This window comes from Leuciscus leuciscus (assembly GCF_965113295.1).
Source record: "Leuciscus leuciscus genome assembly, chromosome: 2".
NCBI classification, from domain to species: Eukaryota; Metazoa; Chordata; class Actinopteri; order Cypriniformes; family Leuciscidae; genus Leuciscus; species Leuciscus leuciscus.
Window position 1 is genome coordinate 45,075,501 of NC_138726.1, and position 26,320 is coordinate 45,101,820.

General features: G+C 39.2%; 3 protein-coding genes across 10 annotated transcripts in view; 1 reads left to right on the top strand and 2 right to left on the bottom strand.

The window, feature by feature from the left end:
- Positions 1-148: 148 nt before the first annotated feature.
- Positions 149-1,528, bottom strand: cskmt (citrate synthase lysine methyltransferase). The gene is made up of 2 exons (XM_082159196.1): positions 1,359-1,528; positions 149-1,012 (listed from the first exon to the last, which is right to left on the bottom strand). Exons 1-2 carry the CDS (start codon positions 1,444-1,446, stop codon positions 333-335), a joined length of 768 nt encoding a protein of 255 aa, XP_082015322.1. The 5' UTR covers positions 1,447-1,528; the 3' UTR covers positions 149-332.
- A 13-nt stretch (positions 1,529-1,541) lies between these two features.
- On the top strand, positions 1,542-7,812 carry otub1b (OTU deubiquitinase, ubiquitin aldehyde binding 1b). The gene is made up of 7 exons (XM_082159080.1): positions 1,542-1,633; positions 2,201-2,262; positions 3,032-3,130; positions 3,214-3,332; positions 4,944-5,028; positions 5,166-5,360; positions 7,301-7,812. Exons 1-7 carry the CDS (start codon positions 1,546-1,548, stop codon positions 7,496-7,498), a joined length of 846 nt encoding a protein of 281 aa, XP_082015206.1. The 5' UTR covers positions 1,542-1,545; the 3' UTR covers positions 7,499-7,812.
- Positions 7,813-10,075: 2,263 nt separating this feature from the next.
- The window catches only part of shroom4 (shroom family member 4), a 50,228-nt gene continuing 33,983 nt past the window's right edge, over positions 10,076-26,320 (bottom strand). For 3 of the 8 annotated variants that reach the window (XM_082158756.1, XM_082158760.1, XM_082158758.1), the window contains exons 3-10: positions 21,992-22,153; positions 18,744-21,297; positions 17,058-17,122; positions 16,255-16,914; positions 14,637-15,266; positions 14,095-14,233; positions 12,492-12,764; positions 10,076-11,773 (exon numbers count right to left, since the gene is read on the bottom strand). In XM_082158756.1, coding sequence (XP_082014882.1) covers positions 11,486-11,773; positions 12,492-12,764; positions 14,095-14,233; positions 14,637-15,266; positions 16,255-16,914; positions 17,058-17,122; positions 18,744-21,297; positions 21,992-22,153 — 4,771 coding nt within the window. In that variant the 3' untranslated portion in view covers positions 10,076-11,485. Of the gene's footprint in view, positions 11,774-12,491; positions 12,765-14,094; positions 14,234-14,636; positions 15,267-16,254; positions 16,915-17,057; positions 17,123-18,743; positions 21,298-21,991; positions 22,154-23,993; positions 24,380-26,320 lie in introns of those variants that run through there. The other 5 variants (XM_082158759.1, XM_082158763.1, XM_082158761.1 and 2 more) reach the window with 5 other exon arrangements.

Below are 26,320 nucleotides of genomic sequence, written 5' to 3' on the forward strand. Positions count from 1 at the left end.
ACTAAATTCTCATTCATTTTGTTTTAAATTATGCGGTTTCAATCAATGTTATATGATTCTTAAAGTAATTTCCCACATTGATGAAAAATAAGGACCACAGAAGATTTGACATTGTTTTTGTTTTTAAATAAAAAGAAATGTTTTTTTTTCCAAAAGTGAGATTTATTTCTTCATCTGATGAAAATAATGTAAACAGGCTTTTGACTTGGCAAGTTGTACATGGTGCAAAAAAGCTTCTTTTTTTAAAAATCATCAGCGCTCTATTATTAGACAGACTGTTTTGTCACATAGAAACCCTTTTAGAAGGAAGAGACATTTGAATGCATTGTCTTTTAAGAGTGGGGGTTTATACAAGGAGAAATCTCATAGCAAAAATAGCTGACCCCTCTCAATTCTCCCACCTCTCGAACTCCTACATCAGCTGTCAGTTCTGCTCCTCTAACTTCTCTTTCTAGCCATACAAGCCTGGCATCAGGATCCTCATCTGAGAACTGTAAGAGAATCCCTGAGGGCTTTAGCACCTGTAAGCATTGCCTCACTATCTGTCCAGCCTTAGCTTGACCTTCTTTAGACCTAACCAAAGCATCAGTAGTACCCTTGTCCAATATCATGTCCAGGCTTCTGGTCCCAAAGTGTCCTCTTAAATGTGTGCAGTCAAGTTCCAGGAAAGTAAGAGCAGAGGATGGGTTGCATGGCTGTTCTGAAGCAGAATTAGTGTGCTTCTCCATAAGTCTCACTGCCACCGGGGAGATATCAGCACAAGTAACCTTCACAGCACATGGAGACGCTCTGTAGATACAGGGTCCTAATGCGGATGTGCCACAACCCATGTCTAGGATGTTGAATGGGCCATGGTGAGAATGAGACATAGTCTCAAGTACAGGAAGAATGAAGTCCTTGACTGAATGAAATCCGAAGAACCATTCAAAATTCTTGAACTGGCCTTTGCTTCCATTTTCTGTGTAGAATCTGTCCCATGTTGCTTTTTTGTCCATGTTTTCAATCAACTCATCTGTAAACAACACCAGTTATACATAATTAGCATATAGAATAAAAATACATATTTTTACCCTTTAACTTACAAGTATTTTTAAAGATGATGTAAGCGAATAATTGAAACTACTACATGGCAAATATGACTGAAACCGAAAGCAGACCACGGGGCCCTTTGTTTGTGGCAGACAGCTGTTTAGAAACTTGTTTGGAAATGGTAATTAAAGTTGCTATTCCGATTTGTGCAGTTTTGGCGCATGTGGACGTTAAATACAAGTATTTTCTATGTCCCTGTCCCAAAAGTGTCAATCAAATTGATCTCTAGTCTAGACCTATGTAAAACTCTTGACAAATAAAACACGTACTTGTCAAACTAGTATGGTGCCATCTGTGAGCCCCCGCCAGCTTTTGAAGGGTCCTTAGAGACACTGCAAGTCTTTTAAATGACAACATTTTAAATACCCAGCTTAGGTAAAGGCATTCAAGATAAACCAAAACACCGGCAGCATGTGTGATTCTGTGACTGACTGAACTGGATGACACGACCCGGAAATGTACATGAGAGAGGGGGGGCGGTGGAAGAAGAACTCGATCAAGATGGCGGATGAGCAGCAAGAATCATCACAGGTAGAGATGGAGGGTAAGTGCAAAAATAACATTTCCTCGCGCAGTTTTAAAGATTAGTGGCACGCGAAAACAAAACATCTGCACGACGGAGCTTGCATTAGGGCAAAGAATATGTTTTGATTGCTGCACGAGCAGGAGGAGGAATGCAGAGCAGGAGCATTAGCTGCACAAAGAGTTAACTGGGCTCATCTAACAACAACAACAAAAAAACAGCCTTCCTAACATTTTTTTTGTCAAATTTTCGTTAGGAAAATATTTTATTTTACGCTTTTATTTTAAACAAAAAAATGAATTGTAGCCCTATTTTGCCAATCAGCTGTAGACTATAATATTCTCTTATATTTCTTACATTCACTCAGTATATTAAATAAGTGGTATATGTATTTGTATTGTTGTTGTATGGTAACGGTTACGGACTCATTACAAGCGACTTTGTTTACATTTCGTCGGATCGTGAAATGACAAGAGAATCAGCGAGGGGAAAGAACTGATCTCCAGTATTAGCAACTGTCAACTGGGTCAGGTCCAGTTCTTGTGTGGCAGGTTTCTAAAACTTTTATGACTTTTATCGTTTTTGCAGGAGTGAACTGCCTCGCACATGACGAAGCCATAATGGCACAACAGGACCGCATTCAGCAAGAGGTGAGGGATCAGAGTAATGACTAAAAGTCTCATTTAAAAGAAGCCTTGTAATGGTAACTGTTGTCAAAATACCCTTTTTTTATTTTTTTTTATTGAGTTGTTCTCAAGATGTAGCCACTCTCTTTTTTTATTCTATACAATTAAGGAGATGTGCTATCACACTCCAAAATTAAAATTAAAACCCCCTGGCTCAAAGTAGTCTATACAATATGTATGCTGGAGTCTTCTGAACCTATACCATGGCTTTAAACAGTCCTAATTTAAAGATTAAGCATGTCATTTCTGTCATTAACATCATCAAATGGAATTGCCTGAAGGCCTGTTTACACCAAAAAATGATTATTATAAGTTATAACACGCCAACTGACAAGAATGTTCAGTTTATTCTAACCATGCTGCAGAGTTATGTTGTCTGCTGCTTTAAATGCTTGACCTCTTTAAAGTCATAAAGTCAAATCCTATCGTTTCTCTGTGATATTGTTATAGTTGTGGTCTGGACTGCGTTATTGTCTTTAAAGTAAAAAAAAAAAAACCTTTATCATTATATTTATCATTCTTGGTGTGAACCTCCCTTTAGACTTATAGCATAAAAGTCATTTGAATTGCTTTTGTAGAGATTGACAGCATCTTTCCCTATTCACATTCATTTTGTGGAAAAGAGCAGAGCTGCTCTGTATGCCACTGAAGAAAGAAAGTCACACATGTTTGGAACAATATGAGGGTGAGTAAATGAACTATCCCTCTTATTGTGTGTGTTTTGTTTTGATAGATAGCCACCACTAACCCTTTAGTGTCGGACATACAAGATCTCTCTGTGCTTAAGGGTGAATATGCTGCAGAGGACACCATTTACCAGCTCAAGATAAAGGTCACTACAGTTTCATGAGCTTACTTAGCAAGTGCCTGAAACCTTCTGTATAAATGTTTATCTTACATGCGTCTTGTTCATAGGACCTTCACAAAAAGTATGCGCGCATTCGGAAGACACGGCCGGATGGAAATTGTTTCTACAGAGCTTTTGGATTTGCACATTTGGAGACACTACTGGAAGACAGCAAAGAGCTGCAAAGGTAGTTTTACTGTTTTTCTGGGTTGCTTAAAGCAGATATCATTGCCTTTGTTTGGAAATTATACACCAATTCAGGAGATAGCAGCAACCTTAGTTACGTGAAGTGCAATTTTGTGTATTATGTATGGTGGGCGATCTTCCCAAATGAACATTGCGATCCACGTTCTGAATCGCGATCTTCTCAATTTTGAGATGTACTCTTGAGAATATCCAGACTGGAACAACCCTATGGACTTATCTATTTGCATAATTTAAAACACATTGCATTCAACAATCAGTTGTCAAAATAGTATTTAAACTCTGAGTTGAACTTAAAAACACCACATAGTCTTTAAGACCGAATGCATGGATCTAATATGACATGCATCCAATTTCTTTCCCAACTGTTTATTCACTTAAGAAATAACTTACTGTCTTTATGTAAATACTTGTCAAGACATACATTTTGATATATTTTGGTGTATATTTGACCGTTTGCATGCATCTGAATCCCTGAGTATCCTTTGCTCGACCATGTTCTGCTCCGTCTCGCAGCGCGTGCACAAAGCACGTAGGGATCAGTCTCTTTTGCAGTTTAATGTACTTTATAAAATAAAGCATGTCCTGCAGTAGACTGCATTTTACGGCAGTCATGTTACATGATTTGACTGAATTGGACGTTAAAGGAGAACTTGGTAACTTTTTTAACTTAATATAACTGTCTAGAAATCATTTGGATGGTTAAACAACCTGTTCTGGTGATATTGGTGACTTTCCCCGCTCCCCCCAGCGTTCCCAGGCGGAAAACCAACCTTGCAACTTGCAACACTACCGTCCCGGCAAGTTAGAAATTGGAAGTCTCGTGATAAGCGAGAACTAGAACGAGAACGAGCGCGAAACACAAATTGCTTTACGGCAATTCGACATAAACACACACGCATGTATGATGTATTACCAGATTACCCACCTCGGTAGACATAGCTCCACGCGATACAGTTGGCTTGCTCCGATCAAAACAAACGCACATGAGCAGCGGTAGAGAGGGGGAGGAGGCCGCCGCAAATGAGTTTTTTACGACTGTGTTGTGAAATATACACCCCCCCACAGCTGTAGGGGGAGCTCGTGGGGAAAACATGCGACAACAAAAGGGAAAATCAGCGAAGAAGTGACAAGAGTTCGCTAGAGTTACCGAGTTCTCCTTTAAGTTTAGGCTTTTGAGGGGCGAAACACCGCTTTAAAGGAAAGAAACAGCATGCGGCACAATGATCATTTTAACATGATTATCACGTTTTCATAATTGTTGAAACTTGGTTCATCACACGGCCCTACTGCTGTTTTTCATGCGTCACCACACATGAAAGACACATGATATACTTTGGCCAGTCAGCACAACCATATAGTAGGAAGTCATTGCTGTATTTTTAACATTACGAGGACATAAAAGACCACAATCTCTGCTATTCTTTTGAAAAGTAGATTGTGGACGTCTTCAAGATCGATCACAATATAAAATCGTCAGATCGCCCACCTCTAATTGTATATATTGTTTTACTTTCTGTCATTGTTTTAGCAGTGGATAAACCAGTTTATTGAATGCCTATTTATCAATCCTATCTCATTTTTGGCACTATAGGTTCAAAGCTGTGGCAGCTAAGAGCAAACTGGACCTTGTAAATCAGGGCTTCACTGAGTTCACTATTGAGGACTTTCACAACACTGTGAGTTGGAAAATGTATCATTTAAAAGCTATGCTGCTGCCTTATATTCAAAACTCAAGGCTTAAATCCTGTAATTTTACTAGAATCATGCTGACTGTAGTAAGTTGATGCTCACTGTCGTTTCTCTCCTTTGTCAGTTCATGGACTTGATTGATCTGTGTGAAAAGCAGCAATCACTTGGAGAGCTGCTTAACTCCTTCAATGACCAGAGCGTGTCTGACTACATAGTGGTTTACCTGAGGCTTCTCACCTCTGGATACCTGCAGCGGGAGCACGTGTTCTTTCAGCACTTCATTGAGGGCGGCCGCTCTGTCAAAGAGTTTTGCCAGCAGGTGAAAAGATTATTACTTGTGAGCTAGTTTGTTTTTGACATCTTAATTATAATATGCTTTTGATGGAACTTCTATACAGATGAGCCAAAACATTATGGGCTATGCCTAATATGCTGTTGGTCCTCTACGTGCTGCCAAAACAGCACCGACTAGCTGAGGTATGGACTCTACAAGACACCTGAAATTGTCCTGTGGTATCTGGCACCAAGACGTTTTCAGCAGATCCTTCAAGTCCTGTAGGTTGCGAGGTGTGGATCGAACTTGTTGATCCAGCACATCCCACACATGCTCAGTTGGATTGAGATCTGGGGAATTTGGAGGCCAGGGGCCTGCTCTCGTACGTTGATTACTCACTTATCTTGATTTTACTGTTGATGATTTGACATGATCCAGCATTGTTAGGCTCTTCAAAGCTCATCCCGGAGTTGCTGTCACAGCAACAAGTCCGTAAACTCAGGCTTATTTCATGTAAACAAGATTTGATTGCATCTTTTTAAGTGCAGCACAGGAGATGCAGATAACTTAGTAAAAATTGCTTTCAAACTGTGCTGTCAAATTTTAATTAATGCTGTCACAACAAATCTGCTTCACAGGTAAAAGTAAATGAATTGCTGATTACAACATTACAATAAAAATGTAAAGCCTGTACAAATACTAGAAATCATGAAATAATTGGGAATCATTTAGTAAACAAACAGTACACATTTTACTTATCTGTTATAACTTTTATGTCGCTTTGGTCGCTTGGCTGTTTCCTTATGAAGGTCCAGACATTTTTTTGTCAGGTGTGTGGTGTTCTTTTTTTAATATGATGTCATTACGTTGCTGTCTTGCCGCCAGCCAATCGCTGCATTGCTGATCATGGTTTCGAGTATTGACATATCTGCCCTTTCCAATGAACACAAGAACGCGCTGTAATCCCAGACAACTTAATCCAGATATTTTAATCAAATCCACATATTTGTTTGAAGAACCAAATTAGCCAGAGATCAGTTATTACGATCTGGCATCTGTCAAATCATCTCTGATTTATTAAGCGAGGTACGAAGAATAGACCCCAGGGCAACACCTTGAACTCTTCATCATGTTCCTCAAATCACACATGCGCATGGCCGTCCACGTGATGTAAAAGAAAACGGGACTCATCAGACGAGGCGACCTTCTTCCATTGCTCCAAGGTCCAGTTCCAATGCTCGTGTGCCCATTGTAGGTGCTTTCGGTGGAAGACATGGCTCATCATAGGCACTCTTGATTGGTCGGTGGCTACGCAGCCCCATATGCAGCAAAGTGCGATGCACCGTGTTGTCACATTCCTTCCATAACCATCATTAAAATTTTGTGATAGCCTTTATTGCTTTCATGTATCGATAAGCGTTGGGCGCCGGTTTTTGGTTTGTCCCTCCTCTGTTCACTGTTGGTAATTTCTCACCACTGCTGACCGGGAACAACCCACAAGCCTGGCTGTTTCAGAGATATTCTGATCCAGTCGCCTTGCCATAATTTGGCCCATGTCAAAGTCGCTAATATCTTTATTTTTGCCCATTTCTCTTGCATCCAACACGTTGATTACGTGAACCGATTGTTTGCTTACCATCTAACCCAGACCTTAAAATGTGGCATTGTTACGTGATCAACAATATTTGCTTCAGCTGTGACTGGTCATAGTGTTTTGGCTTATCAGTGTATATTATTTTAATTAGTTAAGGATATGATTTAAAATATTTCATAAGAGATAGATGTTGGAATGTAACTGACCTTCAGATTTTATTTCCACGAGAATGAAACACTAGCATGTGGTGAATTTATGAAATGAAGTGTTCTGTTTACATGGGAGTGTAGGTGTCTATGCCTAAAAACAGCCCCGTTGAGCTACATTAATCAGGAGTCAAAGCATTACTGATTATACTTGGTCTAATAGTCAATGTTTTATTTATTTTTAGGAGGTGGAACCCATGTCGAAAGAAAGCGACCACATCCATATCATAGCCTTAGCACAGGCACTGAACGTGCCCATATTAGTGGAATACATGGACAGAGGAGAGGGTGGAACGGTGAACAATCATGTCTTCCCTGAAGGAAGTGAGCCACGGATCTTTCTGCTCTACCGCCCAGGCCATTATGACATCCTGTATAAGTGATGCTCTATATATTCTGTGATTCCATTGTCAAGAAACCATCCCAGTTCTACAGCCAAGTTGAGTCATACATATGCAAGACTTTGCTATGATTAATCACAATAAAGTTTTCACTCCAGGTTTCTCATTACAAAATGTATAATTTTTTCCAGTACAGACGAAACTTAAATCGCAGAAAAACTGACACTGCATCAAATGGCAGCATTAGGGTTGTACAGTAGTTTTTTTTGTGGTTGTAAATGTTGTCAACTTGCTTTTAGTGTTTTTCCTTTGTTACACTGCCTTTCATGAGTTTTATTAAAGGGACTTGCACCTCACATGACTAAAGTGAATTTGTGATTGTAGAAATCAATTGTGAATGTGATGATATGGAGGCGGGAATCAGAAGTGGATCCAAGTAACAAAAAGAATGACCACCATTGATTCAATTAGGTTTATTTCATAGACAGCGCAGTGATTTAAGTGCTCATTTTACATTCTATGCCTAGTACAGTCTGATGTTTATCTAAAGTAGGTTTGGGTAATATCAATTACACTTGGAATCATGTACAACTCAAACGACTGCACTACAAAAAGACATGTCCAATCTCAAGCTAGAGGCAGTGTTCTCTCTCCTCATTGCTTTTTTCTGTGGGATTCAGTAGAGTTGGACAAAATCCATGCAGCCGGACCAAGGACAGCAATGGAGATAAAGGCCATCACAAATATGCTCTCCTAAATGTGTGGGAGAAATGATATATGCCTGAGTACACAATATTTGCAAAAAGATGCAAGCATGAAAAACTATAGACCCATGCATGCAAGTGATGTCCAACTTTTTTTTCCCCCGAACAGGTTCACAAAACCAGATTTGTTCACGAAGCGGACTGAATATCCGAATAGTTCCCTATTCTCGAGTTAACAGACCACTAAACCGAGAACTCAAATTATTCTGCCCAAGTATGCCGTTATTTTTATATGAAACAATTGTTAGCTATTATTGTCACTGTTTGTTTTAGTAGAAATTATTGCAATGACTTTAAATTCCGTTGAGGCATTTGACATAACATTGAACTTTTATATGCAGTGATAATGTTTTTAAATAAATCGTTCGTTTAATAATGTCTTTACAATGTAGTGATGCAGCTAAGTTACAGCTAGACAGACTAGGTCATTTATATGTAAAAACAAAACAAAAAAAACGCCCCATTCCGAGCAATTTCTAAGATACATTCGATTAATCATTGTTAAACCTTAAAATGTAAAGCAATTATCAAGATCCTTTGTAATTCTTTGATTGTAGAAAGAATTCCAGCAGGTGCCGTTCACTTATCCAATAAGACTTCGTGTAGCATTTTCGTCGTGAAAGTGTATTCTGATTGGTTAATAACTCTTCAGAGCTTGAGACTAGCTTTCCGCTAGTGCAAGATCATGCAGAGATTCGTGGCGTGCGCGCACACGCAGTATTGGGATATTTAAGCAAGAGGAGAGGCAGATCATAAAGCACTGTAAATTTGAGAGCGCGTGTACAGTTTTGTACGAGAGTGAAGAAAATCCGCGTGCTAGCAAACATGGATGTGCACTCGCGTCACTAATGCTCTCTCGACATAATGTCATTAAAATAACTCCATTTAAAGAATAAGACCATTTCAGTAGTTAAATGCACATGTTTAGATTCTAAATTAATCGAATCATGGCGGCAACAATCTGAACAGACATCACTTCAACACGCGTAAAAGGTTTTCGAACAAAAACGCAATGAGCGGAACATGCGCATGCATGGCGCTGTGTGTTTAGAACAGTCAAACAAGTGAAAATGCTGTAATAACGTAAGATAATTGAGTAAGTTAGGTTTTTATAAAACTAAAAACTGTTCGACTGTTCAAATTACTCCGACTTCCCTTTATTTTTGCATTCCCGTTGAACTTACCACTACGCCAACCTTGCCTTTTGCATCTTTCGAAGTAATGTAGAAACGCTGGGTAAAGGCATGCTGTCTGGGTGTAGATCTCGTGCTTCTGAGTGCTCGTACAAAGCCAAACATCATGTTGTCCACTGTAAACCAGCAATGAATCGTTGAGAATAGAAAAACAACGCTCGCACCTCATTTATACATTTACGTTCCGCCAAGTAGGTTTAATAGGCTCGTGTTCTCACTTCCATCCAATCAACACCCCGCCTCCCTCGTTAATTATTAATTACGTAATGACAATCAACCGATTAAATCAAATCTTAAATATTACAATGATTATTAATATTCAAATATTAACATTTTTAGGTGACTGACAGTGACTGCGTGATGATTTTAAAAATACAAATACTCCACAGCCTCTAAAATCTTCATGCATTATTAAAATTAATTAGCAAAATATTGGCCTGGTTTTACAGACAGGGCTTAGACTAAATCAGGATTAGGCCTTAGTTCTATTAGGGCATTTAAGTAGCTTTTTATAAATGTGCCTTAGAAAAAAAAATACTGGAATGCATCTTGAGACAAAACAATGGTACTGACATAAGTTATGTCAGCTAGCTACCTAAACACAACACAACCTTTTCAGAATGAACTTGGTAAAACTTATTTAAAAAAAGAAAAGGCATAGCCCTGATAAGATATTATTTTTAATTATACATGTTTAACAATGAATCTTTTCAATCACAAAAAAGGAAAGAAATTATCAATAGACCAAATATTTCCTTTCATCTCCAGCGCTTAGCTGTTTACAATGTATGATACAACACACGAACAGGAGTTTATAGTAAATAAACTATAACGTTTATACAAAGTGAAGGAAAAATTAAAACAGCAAACATAAGCACAAAGGCACATTTTCCTTCTTGTTCTGCATTTTTGAAACCAAATACATACATTCATTCTTTATTCCTATACAGCAACTTCTAAATCTCTCCTTATAAACTTCATCTCATGCTCCTTTGTGTTAAAAAACAACAAAAACAAAACTCAAAGACTTTCAAAGCAGTAAATTGTCAATGAAGCAGCATTCTCCTTACTTCTAGAGAAATGTCCAGTTTCTCAAAGTTAAGGAAATCTTGTAGCAATCACCTCAAAAGTTGCCATATCAGCGTGAGATGATACATAAGGTTAAACACAGTGCATCATTTAACTAAAAACTCTTCAAAGGAAACATGTCTATATATAAGGGCTTTGGTAAGGCAAGGCTGGTCTTAAAACATTTATGCATGTCATTCCTCTAAACAGGCACCGCACATTTATATTCTAATGTTCACCAAGACATAAACTTTATCTTTGGCAATAATAATTATCTGAGAAAGGTGTAGCAAGTACTATAAGGCATACTGAATATGAAATTTAAGTATAAAAAAGGTCACTTCTTGAAAACACTGCAATAACAGGCCACGATGTTTAATTTAAGAAAAGTTCCAGTTATGACAGAATGAAACTTCTGTGATTTAAAGACGCACTTTAGCATCAACCATGTACACGTTTTCAATGTACATACAAATACTTGAAAACAAACCCCTTTGAACTAAACAATGTTTATCATGCCAAAGAGTAGAAATCAGACACATGCAGAGTAAGGCTGTAAATTATTGTTAAAGCACTGTGACCTTGAATCAAGGATTCTCTAATTTACTGACAGAGATATATATAGTGTGTATGATTATTATATACACACATAAATAAATAAATAGCAGTGCATGGACACTCCCCCAGCTGTATTCAATGAGAAGTATACGCACACATGCGTTCTTTGGCGGTGTCTGAGGTTAACTGAGTAAGCGCAAACTTTACTGAACGGTTATTAGTGCAGTTGAAGTCCTAACAGACAACTTCAAGTAATGATGTAGTGTTTTCAAATTGAACTGAACATCATTCCATGGTAATTGTTCCCTTCTGTACTCAATCGTTGTGAAAAAGCAATATCCATTTTTTGAAACATACTGCAGAACAAGGTCTTTTCAGTCCCATTCAAATCCTGTTATACATACACACAGTAATCTTAAAATAATGTCTATTATTTAAAGCACTTCTCAGTAATGCCCGTAACCCAGACCGACCCCCAGCCCCAGGCCGAGGCTCTCTCGAAGTCCCCTGAGCTGCTCCTCGCCGAGCCTGATCTTGTCATCCAGTTGCCTCTGCTCTACCAGTAGGGCCGCTTTCATCTTCACAAAGTGACTGTAGTCACGCATCTGTTCTGGGGTCAGGCAACATCCCAGCACCCTGCCGACAGCCTGCTCACGCCGGTCCACATGTTCCTTGAGCTCCTGAGCCTCTCCCATCTGCCCCAGCAGCTGCTTCTTCTTTTCCAGAAGTTGTAGCTATAACATCACAGAAAGAACGAGAGAGGCAGTGAGAATAAGACATGGCCATTGAATAAAAATGTTAAGCAAATCAAACAAACTTGGGCAGGTTTTGAATAGCAATTGGGCTGGTTTTGTTACTCAGATACAACCAATCAATGCTATATTGTATACTATAAACTATATATCCAACTTTTAAAGTCACCATGAAATCAAAATTGTCAATTCTTATTTTTTATGGAATATTGCAGTATTTATTGTAAATTATTTCATTCTTTTTTTTATTCATGATGTGCTCTCATAAACTTTAATCATAATAACTTCCCCTCCCTCTTGCAGTGACATCTCTCCACTTTTCTAATGATGCGTTTACTGGCATGAGGGCGGGGCAACCTGTCACTCACATGACATCACAGCAATAGCAAACCATAACCATCCAACAATCCAATCAATTCCCGATGGACAAAATCAAGTCCCGTCCTACATTTTTTCTTAACCTAGCTGCCATTTTACTCAGATATATGTCACAATAGGGAAGAAAAAACTATCGCAACTTCTGTTTCATGCCAATATTAATATACAGTAGTCAACATTTGAAGTGGATCCAAAAAGTTGTCCTAAGACAAGAACAGGTACTGTTCAAAATTCATGTACAACTTTGATGAAATGTTTTGATCCACTTCAAATGTTGACTACTGTTTATCGCTAGGTCATAACATACTGTATCTCTCCTCACCCTCTCGTGGTGGCCGGTCTCTGGGTCAACACAGTCCAAGGCACTTTCCACACGGATCAGCCTCCCAGAAAGTGACAGCAGCAGGCTGGTCACTTTGTCTAGGTCGCCGATGAACATACGAAACTTGTCAACCTCATTGGGCTTGCAGATAGCAAGCACCAGGCTCTCCACCTCGTCTCCCAGCTGAGTGTTGGCCCGAATATCCTCTTGCAGGCCCCTCTGTGCCTCACGCAGGACACCCAGCTTTTTACGAAGGCTCTCCATCAGCTGCTTCTGTAAATGTAAACATTCACTATGAGAAGCAGCATACATACAGTATGCACAGTATATACACTATAAGTTTGGGGTTAGTCAGTCAGAAATTATAGCCACTAAATTATACTTTTATTCAGCAAGGATGCATTAAATTGCTCGAAAGTGACAGTAAAGACATTTATAATGTTACAGAAGATTCAATTAAATGATGTTCGTTTGAACTTCATATTTATCAAAGAATCTTAAATTCATGATTTCCACAAAAAGAGCACAACTGCTTTCAACATTTATAATAATAAGAAATGTTTCATAAGCAGCAAATCATCATATGTGGCCCTGGACCACAAAACCAGTCACATGGGTAAATTCTTTTGAAATATAAACAAGCTTAATAAATAAGCTTTCCATTGATGTATGGTTTGTTAGGATAGGACAATATTTGGCCGAAATACAACTATTTGAAAATCTGGAATCTGAGGGTGCAAAAAAATCTAAACATTGAGAAAATCGCCTTTAAAGTTATCCATTTATGTTCGCGATTGTGCTGCATTCACTCACAAAAATAAATGTTTTATATAATTACGGAAGGAAATTTACAAAACATCTTCACGAAACATGATCTCTACTTAATATCCTAATGATTTTTGCCATAAAAGAAAAATCGATAATTTTGGCCCATACAGTGTATTGTTGGTTATTGCCACAAATATATCCGTGCGACATGTGACTGGTTTTGTGATCCAGGGTCACATATCAGAATGATTTCTGAAGGATCATGTGACACTGAAGACTGTCACTGGAATAACAGCTGCTGAAAATTCAGCTTTGACATTACAGGAATAAATTACATTTTAAAATATATAAAAATAGAAAAGGGTAAAATGATTAAATATCTATTTTTATTTATAATATCCATTTATTTTGATCAAATAAATGCAGATTTGGTGACAGTATGACAATATTTTCGTCAATCTTAATGGAGATTAATTTATTGTTTAATTTATACATTTTTAACATGATGTAAATACAGGGCTCTTTGTGTGGGAATTTTAATAGTGACTTTTTTTCCAATTCAGGTTTTGAATAAATAAACTGATAAGAGTAATTTATTAGAGATGCACTCCGTCTTCATAGGAACTGACTTCATACATCCAAAAAATCATCTTGAGTTATAAAAGTAACTTAAAAAGCGTCAGAAATGTGAAGTTAAGTTTCATATGTACTTCAGTAACATTTCAAGTGTCCATGAACTTTGGGGCCACATCTGAAATTACACGAAATTGAAAGATTTTATGAACCAATTTACAAAGCGTGTAATAAGTGACCCATACATTTCTGAATCTTTCACCTTATAATTGAGTTCTTCCTCCTCCTCTCTCCTCTCTGAGATCTCTCGAATCTTGGCAAGAAGTTGTGCGTTGTCAACTGATGTGTCGTAACAGGTTGATCGTGACACTTGTGCTGTGGATGTTCCCAGTCTAGAGGGCCTAGAAAAAAGGTCATGGATATTTCAGCTTTTTAGATTACTCTGAAGTATGGAGGGACATGGTGGTGGGAAAAAATATGAGATTGGAGGAGGAAAAATAATCTCAATGTTCCTTTGCAAATGTTTTGTGTTCCCCCGAGAAACTTTGCGTTCCCCCGCAAAAAGTTTACATTCGCCTGAGAAACCTTGCATTTGCTCGTAAACATTCTGGGTTCTTTGCGAGCTTTCTCAGGGGAACGCAAAGTTTTTGTGAGCGAACGCAAAGTTTCTCGGGGGAACGCAAAATATTTTTTTCCTCCCATCACCATGTCCATGTCCTTTTAGTGGCTCTGTACTGAAAGCATGCCGTGACAACCATAACTATTCATGGCATTTAAACATAAATTATAAGAAAATTGTCGTACCTCTCAAGTGTTCCTCCACTGATTGGGTAACCCCCTCTCCAGCTCTCTCCACCTATCTCTGTATTTACACTGTGTGGAAATAACTCTCCAATCAGCTCCTTCCTAGATATACCATAATTATCGTCCAGAATGGAGTCCACCAGGGAGCTCCTCGATCCTCTAATGCTTCTAGCCGATGGAGCCCCTTCCTCGGGCATGTTGTCGATGTCTGTCTCCAGCACCATAACAGGCCGAGCAAAACCCTGCATCTCCACCCTGACCTCTCCTTCCCTCCTCTGAACTTCTCCTGCTCGCTCATTCTCACAGATCTCATCGATGTCTGTCTCCAGGGGCAGGTTTCCATCTTCTACGCTGCTGGGACTGCGGGAAGAAACAATCTGGTTTTTGTGGGCTGTTCCGTGGAAGCCTGCTTGATGGGGCTGCAAGTGGTAGTTGTTCATGGAGAAGTAGGATTCTGGATACACAAGCCCAGCTGACAAGCTGTTCTCTGGGATTTCAAGAGACCTGGTAGTGCCCTGTGCAGGGTAGTGAGGACTGGACCGGTCCCACTCAACTCGATGCTCAGGAAACATGGGCTTCACCAATGTGACTCTAGGCTCATCTGATGCTGCAGCAGTGTGGACAGGTATTCTAAAAGAGGGCAGACATTAAGGTTAATTTGTTCAAAAGTCCATTAAAAATGCAATTAATTAAATAGTACTGCTCCGAAGTTTAGGTTCAGTAAGAATTTTTTTTTTTTTTTAAGAAAGAAATTAATGCTTTTATTTAGCAAGGATCGATTAAATTTATCTAAATAGCTTTTATTTCAAACAAATGCTGTTCTTTTGAACTTTCTATTCATCAAAAAAACGACAAAAACATATCATGGTTTCCACAAAAATAGTAAGCAGAAATGTTTCTTGCAGCACATCAGCATATTAGAATGATTTCTGAAGGATCATATGACACTGAAGACTGAAGTGATGATGCTGAAAATTCAGCTTTGACTTCACAGGTATAAATAACATTTTAAAATATATTACAATTAAAATAATAATGTAATTGTAAAAAAATGTAATTGTAATAATAATGATAATAATAATAATAATAATAATATTTAACAACATTATGGTTTTTACTGTATTTTTGATCAAATAAATGCAGATGAGAATAAGAGACTTCTTTACCAACCCCATAAATGGTACTGTGTATATCATAATGAAGTAAAAAATTAAATAAAAGTAAATAAAAGTAGTAGTTTAGTAGTTTGGCTTAGTCTTATCTTATTATTTTTACTGTTTCACTGCTTATTAATATTCCAAAAAGCGTTTAAAAACTAACAAACAATAATTTCCGTAAAAAAATAAATAAAAACACGGAGATGTGTTCTCTCATGTATTCAAAGTGTAAAAACACAAAAGTGTTTTTACTTTTTACTTAATTTTTACACCACATCAATTTTTTAGATTTTCAAATTCTTGAAAATGGTTTGTCAAAACCATATGAAATCAACATGAATACAAAGAGTACACTTGAAGTCAGCACATGTGTTTTAAACTAGAATTTTAAAAAGACTTGTCCTGTTCTTCATCATGGATCTTATATGTCATTATACGTGGGGTTGGATGGTATGTTTTACCTTGTGCATGGTTCAGGGTGTGGCAAAGGCTGATGATGTTCTCTCCTCATGTCATAGTTCTGAAGGGTTACGTCCCTCTCTCTTGGGGGCAAGGCTACAGGTTTAAAAGCCCGACGTGTAAAAGCAGGGCTGGGTGGAGCCACTGAGTACTCTTGACTGCAGCAGTGACGGCTCTCTGAAACCTCCCTCGGAGGAAGACTATAGGAACGCTGACGTGTCATTTCAGGCACACTGGGGGGCCGGGACGTGCACGGCTGTGGCCGAGGTGGAGAGGAAGAGGGAGAGGAATAGAGTGGTGGAGATGAGAAGAGGTTGTGGTGGGATGCCCGCCTCTTGTGGAACTGCTCCCATTTTGGGGGTGGTGGACGAGGAGGCGGAGGCCCTTTTTTCTTTTTTACCTCATCGACACCTACTCCATTCTCATCCAGGTCGCTAAGAGTGGACGCACGCATTCTTCTGACATTGGTGTTTGAAATTTGATTATGAAAATTTTGTGTCTCCATGCGAATGTCGTTCTCTGACATAGCACGGTTTTTAAGGGGTGAAAAAAGATGCTCCTCAGTGCGGCCACCTGTAATGCTGTTGCCACCTTGACCCATGAAGTTCAGAACAACAGCACCTTCTTCTGTCTTGGAGCCCCTTTTACACTTTGAGTAGTCCCTGTGGAAGAAGAAATGTTATGCTGTACTTCTAAGTAAAGGTTTGTCAATAACGATACGTACAGTATACAAGTAAAGAATCCATAAAATAGGGGCAATAACAGCATATATCTACTGAGACACAATAAAAAACGGAATTCTTACCTCTCTGTCAGGCTGTAGTTTCTGTTTAGTTTTTTTGTTTTTTCCTGTCCCCGCACAGGATGGGCCTGTAAAATACATTTGCCATGTAATTAAAATATATGTATAATTTTTGAAAAATATTTAACAGACGAATTCATTAATTTAGTGGAGTAGATAATGTTTTTACCTAACCCTATTTGCATTATTCTAACAGCAAAGAAAAACAAAATTGGTAAAGCAGTAAAATGGTGATTTATGTAACTTTATACCTTTTCGCCAATCTGTTCTTTAGCATATAGTTTAATCTGAAACAACCCGCTATAGGTGAACCCTGGCATTTAAACGCCTCTGTCAAAAGGGTTTAAATAACATGCTCAATTGTACAATAGAAAAGCAAGAGTGCTCTTTGAACCAAACAAATACTGGTTTACCAAACTTGTGCCAACCATCTAGAGCCCAGTTTTTTAAAAGCACACAAAGTGGGGATATCCAAAAGTTCCTTATGAATAGTATCTCTGATTCTCATCTAGAGTACATTGGCTTGATTCCACAACAAGGAAAAATCCCTCTTGAATTTACCTCAATTTGCCCTCAAGGATCAATCAACAAAGTTGTCTATCTAAATATACTAAAGGAATAAGAATGGCGATCAGTTAGAGCATTAATTCCTGTTTTAAGATGAAACTTTTAAAATGCTTTTCAAAACCAAAGGACATGCATTAAAAATAGTGACTGTTGACACATATTCAATATACATATTCAATCTTCCTGTTGTTTTAGAGCCGATTTATGATTTGTATACAGTTCTGGCCAACATTTTGCCTTTTGAGACTCTGAGGAAGGCCAGTTTCAATATATCCTGATCTGTATGAATGCTAATATTAAAATAAGTCTGCACTGAGGACTGAAAACAACAGTCTCATTCCCATCTACATGGCACTATACCAAAGAGTCTTAAAATAACAGCTCAAGTAAAGTATAAACGGTTTCATTCTTATTTGGTTCTAACAGTGCGCATATAAATCAATGCACAAAGACGACACATAATCTTTTACAGATAACATAAAAGTATCAATCTGGTGCATTTTTAAATAAAGGCTCAGCAGGAACTAAACCACAATTTCCATCCCATATGCAATAAGGCTATTTTCAATTCAAAACTATAACAGAAATCAAACGTTCAACATGTATTTGTAAGGACTCATCTTTTAGCTCATAGAAGCCTAGAACTGTAAATAACCACAATAAAGAAAGCAAATCACACCCTCTTTCAGCAATGTTTGATTTCCATCAGGCTATTCATTATAAGCACATATACAGGCTATTCATTATGAATTTATGAGGTTGTTATTTGACACTGAGCTGCAGGAGGAAAGCTTTACTCTTACTTGCATAAATAATTTAAAAACAATGTGGCATGTGCATGTCTATTCCATATATAGTGCATACTATGACATTTACATCCAAAAGGTATCCCCCAATACTTGTACATCCTTCTATGTAACTTTAATTAGTAAGGTAAATGGGAAAACCACAATCACTAATTTAATGTATTGCAATGCTAGTTCATTTTGTTAATGACAGTTAGTATTACTAAATTCTGGCATTTTTATATTAGTGGTTCCCTGGGTTGGCTGACAGCCTGGATCAGAAATACTTGACAATCCCTTTTTAAGACAATGGATAATGCTGAATTCCCAGTCTTACCTCAGTTGGGGTGTAGCTCCTGGCCTTGTAGGGTGGATTTACGAGGTAGCCATCATACTGATTGTGCTGGGTGGACACTGGGTGGAACGCTGAGCGAGGTTTTTGGATGTTAGTGGTAGTTTTGCTATAGAAATGCTCAGAGGACTGCAGTGAGGAAGGAACCTGAGGTGTGGGCAGCTGCTTCCGATAGGCGTCATGAGATAAAGACTGAGGAACTGTGTCACTGCTTATATTGTGTTCAGAGCGAACAGTTTCTCTCCCGGACTCCCATTCTTGTTCTCTATGTAGCAGCCTCTGCCTCTCCTCCCAGTCCTTCACCATTTGTTGCTCTTTTTCCCTCTCTTTCCTTAATCTTTCATTCTCCCTCTCTTGTTCTCTAAGCTCCCTCTCTTGTTCTCTAAGCTTCTCTTGCTCCTTAACTTTCTCCTGCTCTCTTTGTTTCTCCTGCTCTCTTTGTTTCTCCTGCTCTCTTTGTTTCTCCTGCTCTCTCTGCATCTGTCTCTCCATCACTTTTTCTTGGTCTTGTTGGGAACTCATAAACTGTCTCCCAGTGTCCAGTGAGTTGACATATGGCACATCTTGATACGAAAACCTTCTTCGGCCCAGGTTTTTGGCCATCTCAATAGGTTCAGGTGAGGATGGATGGTTCGGCCTACACGGCTTGTCTAGCCTCTGATTTCGACTTGTCAGGCTTGATAAGTTTGTTACAGACTGACTCAACTTCCTGCTAGTCTCCTCAAAAAACCTCCTGCGGTCTGCAAAGGGAAGGATGTCACTCTCATCTGATCGACCTAAACGGCCACTGGAGGAATTTGTCCTCCCTCTAGTCGATACCATTTTTCCAGACCACATCTGTCCAGTAGCCTCATTTCTCTTACTCTCAGAGGGCTCAGTTTCTGGTTGAAGCTTGCGTTCTGGTGTCCAACGCCATCGCCGTGGTTTACCTGCAGGTGCTATCTCCTCCACCACATGCACATAAACTTGTCTGGCCTGTTGAGGGATCTGAGTTTGGGTCTGAGATGACTGGAAGCCAACAACCCCGGTGCTGGAATTTTCCTCAGCTTGTGTGGTATCAAGAACTTGTTGAGGTATATGTTTGAATATTTGCACGGAGGCAGTGGGCGGTTTGTTAAGAGGTCTTGGGAGGGTTTGGGGTCTGGGTTGACGGTACTCTGGAGGAGCTACTGCCTCTGTGTTGAGATCTGCAACCTCTTCTTCCACGGTCTCTTCACCACAAGGGTTTCTACTCTTCTGCAGCTGAGCCTTCTTCCTCTGGATCTCATTTCTAAGGTTGGTGGCAAAACGGTCACTTCTGCGACGCGACTTGGAGCTACGTAACTGCCGTTTCTGCGACTGCTTTGTGGCATTGCCATTGTCCTCCATTACTTCTCCTCCATTCTCATTTAACTGAGTGTCCACACCTATAGAACCAATGTTATTCTCAATAGTCTGAGAGTTAGTGGTGGAGAATCCATTCCCCGTGGGATTTCCAGGATTCCCCCACAGATTCTGTCCAGAATCAAGAGGTTCCTCCTCTACCCTGGGATCCTCAAACTCGGAAGTTGCCACCGAACCAGGCGTGGAACATCGGCTTGCTCCCCACTTGCCCTGAGACTTATTTGGACTATTATCGCTCAGATAAAGAGGAGACTGTGACCACAGGCAAGTTGGAGATGCACAATGATCACTTTTGTCGCCAGAAATATCCATCATACACAGCTGAGAAGCAAGAAGTTTCTCAGGTGCACTGTGTCTGTGCATTGCTGACTGGAGATTATGTTCTGGTTGGAGTTGGCTTTCAATGTTCTCATCCATATTCCTTTGTGAAAAGGGACTGAGAGGAGGTGAAGGTGCCACCACAGATTTTGAAGAGTTCTCAAAGTCAGTTGCTTTGCTATCTCTCTGAGAGTTTAAGGTATAATAAGTTCCAGTGGTGCACCCTTTACATTCTTGTTCATCGTCTTGTGTTCCATTCAAATAAACATTGCCTGTCAAAACTTCCTGGACTTGGGGTTGATCTTCAACTATGCAGCTGGTTACACTTGGGATGCCAACAGGAGCAGACACACAGCGTTTATCTGTTGGTTGGCCTCTAGTAGCCCTAAAGCTGTCCTTCCTCATGGGTGGCTGCGGTGGTGCACAGTGTTCCTCCTCGCAGCTATAGGACGACGGTCGGACTTTAGCTGCAGTTCTGTCAGACAGTATCTTGGAGCGTTGATGTTCTTCCTGCTGGTTTCCATGGCCAGTGGAGGCAGAATGTTGGCCTCCGTCTGGATACCTGCAGGAAGAACCCAGACCCTGGAGGATGTTGTCCATGGAGTTGATCTCCTCAGGCTTGACAGGAACAGTGTAATCAGATGTGTTTGAGCTGGCTGAGAATGAGCTATAAGCAGAGTCACGTTTGTTGTTGAAGATGACAGGATCAATGGGAGAGAGCTGACTGTCATAGTAACCCTGGTTGGGAGGATTCTCCAGACTCTCCATACTTCCTATTGAGCTGCTGCGGTCTGTGCTGTAGTGCCTGGAGATATGGCCCCACTGCATGGACAGCTCACTGCACAATTAAACAGAAGTGAACCAAGTTAGATAATGTGACACTATCACCATAAGGATTTCTACAAAAAGTAACAATGTACACCATTTAATGCCAGCTTGAAATTTCAGCATCAAATAATATCTGTATGTGCTAACTATACGTTTCAATTTCTTTTTTTTCTTTCTTTTTTTACAGATATTTTAATTTGATAATTATGTAGGCATTTTCTTTCTGTTACAGGTGTTGTATTAGTTTTCACAGTCTCCTCAGCAAAACACTGACTAACAAATCTCCCAAAACAAACATTACAGTTGAAGTTCAAAGTTAAAGATTAGTCCCTTAAGTCAATGCTGTGTTTTGTGTGTGTTTTTGGTCACTCTACTGGTGATCTGAGAAGAATGTCTGAGTCATATGTCTGAAAATAGTGGTGGTATCCGGTGAGCCACATGTTGACATAAGATGTGAGATCACCAGCTTCCTCTTTGATTGTTTTCTTTGTGAAATTTGCTTGAAGCAAAATTCCCTAATTCAACAATGAGATATATCTCTCTCCCACTTGCACAGACAAAGATCTGTTTAAACTATTAGTAGTTTAATGGAAATGTTTCAAAAGGTGTCTAAATGATTGTAAATCATTGAAATTAAGGGAAAGAATGGTCATACAGATTGTTTACTTGAATACATCATCTGTATGATAGTTATTTATACCAACCTGTTGTCACCTCCAGAGTGCCATGGTACATTGAGAGGTGTGAAGTGGAGCTGCATAGCCGAGGGGCCATCTGACGGATCACCAGTGCCCGTAGTGCAGGGTGCCTCTGACAGCTTTGCCAGGTGCCAAGAGTGGGGACGGATCACTGGCACACTGCGCCTGCTCGAAGAACAGAGATACAAGCAAACACAAAGTCAGTAAGAAGTGTATAGACTGAACAGTGTAAGAAGTATAACATCACTCTAATATTCCCTAGTATCAATTACTGACAAAAAGAAACCACAATCTGGAAACCACAGCATTCAAGAATGAAGAAAAGACCCTATACTCCCAAAGCAGTGTCAGTCTAGACAAACACATACAGGAATCAAGGGAAATCTGTTTGACTTCACCATCTGGAACGCTTTCATATCTGCCATCCACTGGATTACTGAAATGGCTAAATTAGGTTCTTTCTAAGACATCTACAGTAAAAAAAACAGCCAATTAATTTATAAAGTAGCAGCATTAATGGAACAAGGCCCAGATTCCAGGTACATCCCATCAGTTCCATTGACAGGAGTACAGTATTCACAAACATTCCAGATGGCAATAATGATCCAGAGGGAACAATGTTTTTTAAGAGTTTATTATTCAACTAATAATAATTTAAGTTTTTCCACAAGAGGCTAGAAAAGAATAGAAGCAAAAATGCAATATGTAAGGAAAAACAATCTTTTGGTATAACGCACAGGACAGGAGACATTATACACTACAATTCAAAAGTTTGGGGTCTCTTATGCTCACCAAGGCTGCATTTATTTAATTAAAAATACAGTAAAAACAGCAATACTGTAAAAATACAATTAAAATAGCCTAACTGGTTTATATTTGAATACACTTTAAAATGTAATTTATTCCTGTGATGCAAAGCTGAATTTTCAGCATCGTTACTTCAGTCTTCAGCGTCACATGATCTTTCAGAAATCATTTTAATATGCTGATGTGCTGACCAAGAAACATTTCTTATTATTATCAATGTTGAAATCTGTTGTGCTGCTTAATATATTTGTGGAAACGGATTATGTTTTTTCAGAATTAGATGAATATAAAAGAAAGTTTTAAAAAACAAACATTTAATTGAAATATAAATCTTATGAAACATTATAAATGTTTTACTGTCACTTCTGACAAATTTAATCATCCTTATTGAAAAAAAATCCAAAAATCTTACTGATCTTAAAACACTTGTGAAACAAAGCGATATCTGCTATTTAATAGAGTGAGGTCAGAGTGAGGTAAGCAAGCAGAAGAATATTTACTCTAATACAACAAATTAAACAAATGAATACACATTAAAAACACACACCTACCACACAAGCAAATATGACATTTAGTAAACAGAGAATTTTCTTTTTTTTTAACTGAAGCATAAACCCGGAGGCACATCAAAATGTAAATGTCTCTTTCAGAAACCTATAAACAATAAATGTAATTAACATTTCATCCCAATTAACACTTTTGCCTAAAAAACTTTTGCAATCTCAGGATGTTCAAGTTTTCACAAGACAGCTCATAGCTATATTCGTATTGTCATCCTCGTCCAATAAACACTGTTGATCAAACATAACACCAAGCTGATCTGAGTCTCCATACAGCTATCTAAAGGAAAAACTTAAACACAGAAACGATAACTTTTTGTCTAAATTAATTTATGACTGAAATTGGGTAGACTATGATCTGTCCTGAGATGGAGTTTTGGCTCAATATGTTCAGATTCACATAAAACATAAAACTACCAAAGCAATCCAAAATTTACAAAAAACAAAACAAAACAAAAACAAACTCTGAAACCATTTTTCTCAGTTTCAGTGTTGGTGGAGTTACTGCATTTGCCTTAGCACGGCAGTACTGTTCCAGTGAAATGCACCAAACAGAAACAGGCTAACCAGGTTGAAATTAGTGCTGGTTTGACTCCCACTTGAGGTTTTCTGTGCAATACGAAACTTATTTAGATACTCACAGCACTTGACACAACTCCAGATGTTCTCACAGCAAGACAAATATTCTGAGATGAATCCAATCCAAGACTTTTCAGCTACAGGTTCAAGATGAAGTTCAAGTTTAAACCATCAGTAGACGTCTCGTGTCAAAGGACAACCCTGAGGTCTGTGTCTGCTGTGAGTGGTCAGTCTTTATCAGGACCCTAACGACTTCAGCGCTCACATGAGTGAAGGTTGGTGGTCATTTAGCTGTAATGAGGCAGCCAGAGGCTCTTACCAGATTCCTAGTCCAGGAAAAATTAACAGACAAACACTCCCCCCACTTCCCCTCTCAAACAGCAGCTCTCTCTCTCTCTCTCTCTCTCTCTCTCTCAATATTTCAAGTTACAACTGAAGACCAAACATTCAGTCCACTAAACAGCATATTCTCTCTCTCGCTCACATACACAGCCTCCCACCCACTCTCTCTAATGACATTAGAGGGAGAGGAAGCAGTGCTCAGACGGAGAGGAAACTATGTTTGGCGGAGATAAAGCGGCAAGCCACTGCTAAAATAATACCTAGCATTCTCTCCTATTATTGTTTGAATGGGGGAAAAATGTGAGGGCCGCTTCCTGTCTCCCTGGGAGAGCAGTCAATTTCGGCCAGCAGTGGTGAGAGAGTGAGGGGAGGTAGAGAGAGAGAGAGAGAGAGAGAGGGAGGGAGGAAGGAGGATATACTGTATGTGAAAAAAGGGAAACAAATTGGTGGTATAAGACGAAATGATTGAAACGGTGCATTGTCCCTGGGGCATGAGGCCAGGTACATGTATTCTTGCTCTTTTCAATAGTGTAGAAAGCACAACAATGCAAAGCACATAGAAGCAACAGTGTGTGTTTTGTTATTCCAGAAACTGCCTGAGAGAGAGAGAGAGAGAGAGAGAGAGAGAGAGAGAGAGAGAGAGAGAGAGAGAGAGAGAGAGAGAGAGAGAGAGAGAATAAAATAGAATTTAACTCATATCAGCTGTGCTTAGTAAACAGCTTTTCCTGCTCAAATCAAAAGGGCTGATAAAAGTCATATTGGGGTCAGTCTGATTAACAACTACAACACTGAATAAACGAAAAACCCAACAATCATGTGTAGGACAAATTATGATGGAGCACAACCTCCCACTAATGGGTTCTTCAGTTGAATTGTTAACACCGTGTCATTCTTAAAGGGATAGTTCAGCCAAAGAGTTAAATAATTTTTTGTTCACAACATGCTATACCAAATCTGAATGAAAAATGCTGACAGAAAACATGACAATTTCAGTGAAGAAGAGTTTTATTCCATTTTATTCTTAACTTTATATTCCGAAAAGTCCATTCAGTATAATTCGAAAGTACAGTCGGCAATACGAGGAGGCGCAATGCTAGAGCTTTTATGTAAACAGGCAAACAAATGCTGTCGCATGCTGCGTTCATCCAATCAATGACACTGACACAGTAAATATGCAAATAAGAACGTTAACCCAGGGTTTAGGAATATACAATGTGAAGCATCAGTTTATGAATACCCAGGATACATTTTTAACCCCCTGGGTAAATTATGACCAGTGTGAAACGTGAAGCAAGATAACCCAGGGTTTAGAATGACCCAGGGTTAAATATTTCATGTGTGAAAAGCCCTATTGTGTCACTCTGTATTACTGCATCCCGATTTGCATATTATCCATCCTAAATTGGAACGGAACCGTCCAGGAACCCAGACCGACCCCTTCCACAGCCAATACCCCTCTGTCCTCCTTTTCTTCGCTAACCGAGGAAGAAGTATCTACACTTCTCCTCTCCAGTCACCCTACCACCTGCCCGCTTGACCCCATCCCCTCACACCTTCTACAAGCCATCTCTCCCACACTTCTACCATCACTCACACACATCATCAACTCATCCCTCCACACTGGCACCTTCCCTACAGCATTCAAGCAGGCTCGGGGTTACTCCATTGCTCAAAAAACCAACGCTAAACACATCATTTGTAGAGAATTACAGACCTATCTCTCTCCTACCATTCATTGCGAAGACACTTGAAAGAGCTGTCTTCAACCAACTAACATCCTTCTTGTCTCTAAACAACCAGCTGGATGTCAACCAATCTGGCTTCAAGAAAGGACATTCAACTGAGATTGCATTACTGTCAGTCACAGAAGCCCTACGGATCGCAAAAGCTGCTTCCAAATCTTCAGTCCTCATTCTCCTGGATCTGTCTGCTGCCTTCGACACGGTGAATCATCAGATCCTTCTGTCCACCCTCTCATCACTGGGCATCACAGGAACTTCACTCCACTGGTTTGAGTCCTATCTCACAGGTAGGTCCTTCAAGGTCG